Here is a 5,000-nt window from a genome sequence, read left to right as displayed (position 1 = left end):
AACAGCACTGTGTTAGCTCAATTTCACTACGTTAGGTTCAACTTACAGCTTAAGTCCATTGTAAGCTCTCTCATCTGACTATGATGGATATTGCGAATATCAAGGTTCCCTGGTAGCAAGGGGCCTGCAAAAAACATTGCTCATTGGGACAGACAAAAAGACATGAAACAAGCAAAAGAGATTAAATGAAAAAACGAATGTGCAGGCGACAATTCTACACTGAAGAAAAAAAAAAAAAAAAAAACACGTAATCGGCGAAATGGTTGGTGAGGTAAATTCAAACAGAATTGAAATTTTCCTTTCAGAATGTTTTTTTTTGTAACTGTAGTTAGCTGTCATTGTCAACATGAACCTTCACGGGGTATCTAGGTTTTACGTGCTTCTTTTTGCTGAGATACGGAATATCTTTTTTATTGCTTTTCTCTGGCTCAGCTCACTGTAGAGTCTACCTTTGAAGCTGAACAAACACTGCATGTTTACAAACTTACCAGTGGTCCCCGCTGGTGTAATTTCTCTCAGGTGCTTGACAACATCAATCCTGTTTAAATCATTTGCTCTCTTCCCCAGGCAACGGATCGTCCTCTTTGTTTCAGGGTTTGGTTGCTCGAAACACTTTTCGCCCAAATGTAGACTCTCCTTCAGCTGAACTACAATTTCTTCTGGACTGCATGAATCCGACATAAGTGATTTAACAACATCGCTAGGAAGCTGGGCGAGATTCCCGTCTTCAATCCCTAAAGCAATGCAAAGACTTTTAGTGTTTGAAGGTAAATTGGCACTGTCTGACTGATCTCCAACTTCAGCTGATTTAATGGAAAAAACATAAAACAGCGAACAACCTTGAACGCGATATGAGCAGCCAGGAAGCAAGTACTTTCAAGAAAAAATAATTGAATTCTAGCGATGCGAAAGGGATTGGTGGCGTAACAAAGAAATGTGTGTGATTTTACCTATAGGCGACCTTACTTTAAAAATCCGTGGAATCATGATATTCAAATACGACATGGTACATCAGCCACAAACTTACCTTTTCCAGAAAGCAACCGTCTTCCATCAATCTCATCAAATGCTGTCTACAATTAAAACGAAAAATAATAATAGTTACTTAACAAAACCAAAGCTCTTGGCGGAATTATACATTTAGCCTTGGCGGTACCTTGCACCGGTGGCTCAGTTAGTTGAGAATTGGACTACTGTACAAAAGGACGCGGGTTCTAACACTGGTCGGATTAGGAAGTTTACTAGGACGGAAACATCATATACTCCTTCACATATTCCAGAACCCAAATTTTCTCCCCACGAACGCACTTCATAATTAATCATTGGATTACTCCTAGTAATAAATAAAAGAACAGACAGAGAGACAGACAGGCAGACTAACAATAACAGAAATTTGGTTTTATCAACGGAGTTGATAATGTAAATTGGCCACCGTACAGAGATTCTAAAAGTTGACGTTTCGAGCGTTAGCCCTTCGTCAGAGCGAATCCAATAACAGAGAAAGTACATTCGGTTTTGTTTTCGCCTGTAATTGAAAGAGAATTAGGCATGAGATCTCTAGGCCAGTCGATGAGCATTGGAAAACAGAGAACTGCTCTACGAAAACAAAGCTAGAAAAAGGCCGCTTCACCAGTATTTCTACTGGCCTGTGTATACACTCCACAAATGATGTATCTTCTCGCGTTTTGAAATGCACGTTTTGAAAAATAACGGGCGGCACAATAAAGTCATTGTGGAATACCATCGTTAACTGTGGGAACTGGAGACTCTCGTGAAACAAGAGTTGCTGCTGTTTCACTGCCGACTGTTTGCGATGTTCGGAATTTAAACGTTCCACCACATGCACGCTCTGATTCATTTTGCACGCAAAATCAAAATTGAATTGAAATTAAAATGAGAGGGAAAACGCAAGCGAAGAGACTAGAATTACTCTTTCTTCTTGTCCTCTCTTCCAAGCCGTCTCTTTGTCATAATCCTTTCGCTTTTCTTGATGCAAATGAAAACATATTAATTGCGTTCAACGAAGGAGAACACAGTTCATAATCTTAGGTGTCCTGTGGTTTCAAGTGTGACTTTCTTTGAGAATTTTTCGTCGACCGTCTGCATTTTCTGCGCTATTTTGAATGACGTCATACGTCAGATGCGCAAAGACTATCGCACACCTCGTGGTTTTCGTAGTAGTCTGAGCAAGTCTGAGCATCGTGAAGCGGACGTCTAAAGACTACCGCGTGGTTTTCATAGGAGGAAAGCGTGACAAGCAGTTAACTTGACCTGTCGAACTATTATATAAGTTGATGAGGAGATCAGTTACTCGCCTGATACGAATCGAAAGTATTATTGCTTAACCAAACGTGCAAGTATGATGGCTACGTGTTGCTTACACAGCCAACGTATTACATTGTGGGAACTAGTCCATTCTTATACTAGGATTTCATGTAGGATTCCAAAGGCATAGTTCCTCAGGAATTACGTATGTATCGATATGTAAGTAAGACTGCTCACGTTCGAATTAGTATGTTTACTAGGACGGAAACATCATATACTTCCTCACATATTCCAGAACCCAAATTTCGTCCCCACGAACGCACTTCATGATTAATGATTACTCCTAGTCACAAATAAACAAACAAACAAACAAACAATAACAGAGAAAGTACATTCAGTTTTTTTTTTCGCATGTGATTGAAAGAGCATTTGGCATAAGATCTCTAAGCCAATCACTGAGCATTGGTTCCCATTTTCATAATTTCTTGCTTTCTTGCGCACTCTAAGTTTTTTTATTAATCTATGTAATGCTCTGCCCAGTCCCCAACGCTAAAGCAAAGCTCGTATTAGAGTCCGATTACTAGATTTCGTTCTTTTTAGCGTCTCTTCATGAATTTGTGTTGTGGGCGTACGCATAGATCCTAGCTCGATGCGAATTGTTAGTCAATAAAGTAAAAAGTAAGGCAAGTATTAAAAATAATCGTTCTTTACAATTATTTTCAAACTCATCAGAACACATTTTATGTAATATCGGTAACAGTGTTGCCTTGGAAGTGATTAGCGAACTGATGAGTAACATTCACTTTCTCTAAGAGAGCACTTGTCGGTGGCAACAACTGAAGTACAGAATGGGCCTTATTCGCGCGGCGGCCATATTGGCCATAGACAATAGATTTCGTACCCCGAGCCTCGAGTTGAAAGGTTTGGGAACGAATTTCGGTGCGCAAAAACAAAATTTTTCAATCCCTCGGGATTCAGCCGTGCTCGTTCAGGAGAAAATAGCCATTTCTTTACAGATTCAACTTGGCGTCAATGAAAAGCCGCCCTTTAGCAACGTGAGCGAGTTAATGCGCGCACCAATGACGCAATAAATTATGCGTTGTAGGGTTGCGCAATGCAAAACCAGTGAATCACCTTATGCTTCCTGATGTCATCATTTCTAGCGTCACTTGGCGCTCCTAAGACACTGCAATTCAATCAGAAAATGCACATTGCTAAATACCAGTTCACTGGGAGAGAGGTGTAGCTATCTCTTAACCCATTGCCTCCTGGGAGTGACACCTTATAGATTTTACTCTGTCCAATATCATACAATTTTACTCCTTAATGAACGGGGTGGGTGGGGGAAGGTTATGTCACCTATAATGCATGCATGTCCTGTCATTTCAAAAAGGTAAGAGAACAAAATTTTGTTTAAAGCTACGATAACAATGAAATTGTTATTGGCCCCCTAGGCAGAAATATGAAATTTTCGTTTGTCTCACCATTGTCAAGTCCTTTGCAATTAATAAAGGATGACTGAGCTGTGCTCAAAAAGCAGACTACTTAACAATCCACCTGCAACACAATTATCACGGTCTCCACTCTGAAGATGACATCCGTACGGATCCAATGGTCAGTCACAAGCAACAGTCCCCAGGACTTTACTCACATGTGCAATCTGATTGTGCCGGGGGAACAGTATGTTACGCCTGAGTTCAAACCATTTATCATAAAATTATCTTAACACAACGACGCACTATACAAAGGTCGCCTCAGGCTTTGATTTTGCTCCAAACTGAGTTCAACAAACAGAGGCAAATATATTGGTGACAAAAGTGACTTGGGATTTTAAAAATAAGAATGACAGATAACGTGTCATTACATATTACGGACACATCGTCGTTAGGGACATTTCATTGCAAAAAATACCACAGCTCTGTATTTTTCCTCGCTTGATTGATAAATTATCCGCATATGCCTTAGGTAGCTTACCTTTTATAGTGCATCTTCGTCTTTAAGTTGTATCAGAAACCATAGTTAATCGAGGGGTGCAGAAACCTGACTGATTGCAGAATCCTATGGCCAGGTGTATTAAATTCAGTGCTAACTGAGAGAATTTATTTGAAAAAAAAACAGCAGCTGAATACCGGCACAAGCACTTAACAAACCTGTAAGGATCATTGTCTTTGTCTTGCAGCATGACGTTTCTGTGCGTTGTGTCAGCATCTACATGTAAACACAATCATGATAAATTTCTTGTAATTTCATTAAAGTCATAATCGCTCAAATTATATAATAATACACATGCAGAAATTTCAGGGCGTTGATTGCCCGAGAGCACGTCAATTAATACCAAACATAATGCAGAAAAGTGCTCGGAAATTAGTGCAGAAAGTTAAAATAGTGCAAAAAAGGTGAATTTTTTGCATTGATAGCCAATCAATTTGCATAAGAAGCTTGAAAAATAGACATCGCCACGCACAAGAAATTTAGCCGCTGATTTAGCTCTTCGTTGAGTTCTCGTTAATATTTTATCAACTGTGGTGTCATGTATAATACCGAAACCAAATTAACGGCAAATTCTCTGGTAACTTTTTCGAGTTGGATTATGGATACCAGAAAAGGAATCGAACACCTTGAGTAGTCTGTCAGCTGGTCTGTGTTTACAATTTTCTGGCTATTTATAATTTTAATTATTTGTATTAAACTCTGCACAGTCTTCAGGCAAAAAACAATTTGAAATTTGACTAATT

The 5,000-nt window shown here is 39.4% G+C and overlaps 1 protein-coding gene across 1 annotated transcript in view; it reads right to left on the bottom strand.

Annotated features, from left to right (window-relative positions):
• LOC138024559 (uncharacterized) overlaps positions 1–5,000 on the bottom strand; it is a 169,732-nt gene that overhangs the window by 2,214 nt on the left and 162,518 nt on the right. Inside the window, exons 14-15 of the mRNA XM_068871781.1 lie at positions 489–734; positions 47–124 (exon numbers count right to left, since the gene is read on the bottom strand). Coding sequence (XP_068727882.1) covers positions 47–124; positions 489–734 — 324 coding nt within the window. The remainder of the gene's footprint in view (positions 1–46; positions 125–488; positions 735–5,000) is intronic.

The sequence above is a fragment of the Montipora capricornis genome, chromosome 11 (genome assembly GCF_036669925.1).
Source record: "Montipora capricornis isolate CH-2021 chromosome 11, ASM3666992v2, whole genome shotgun sequence".
NCBI classification, from domain to species: domain Eukaryota; kingdom Metazoa; phylum Cnidaria; class Anthozoa; order Scleractinia; family Acroporidae; genus Montipora; species Montipora capricornis.
This window is presented reverse-complemented; position numbering and strand designations above follow the sequence as displayed.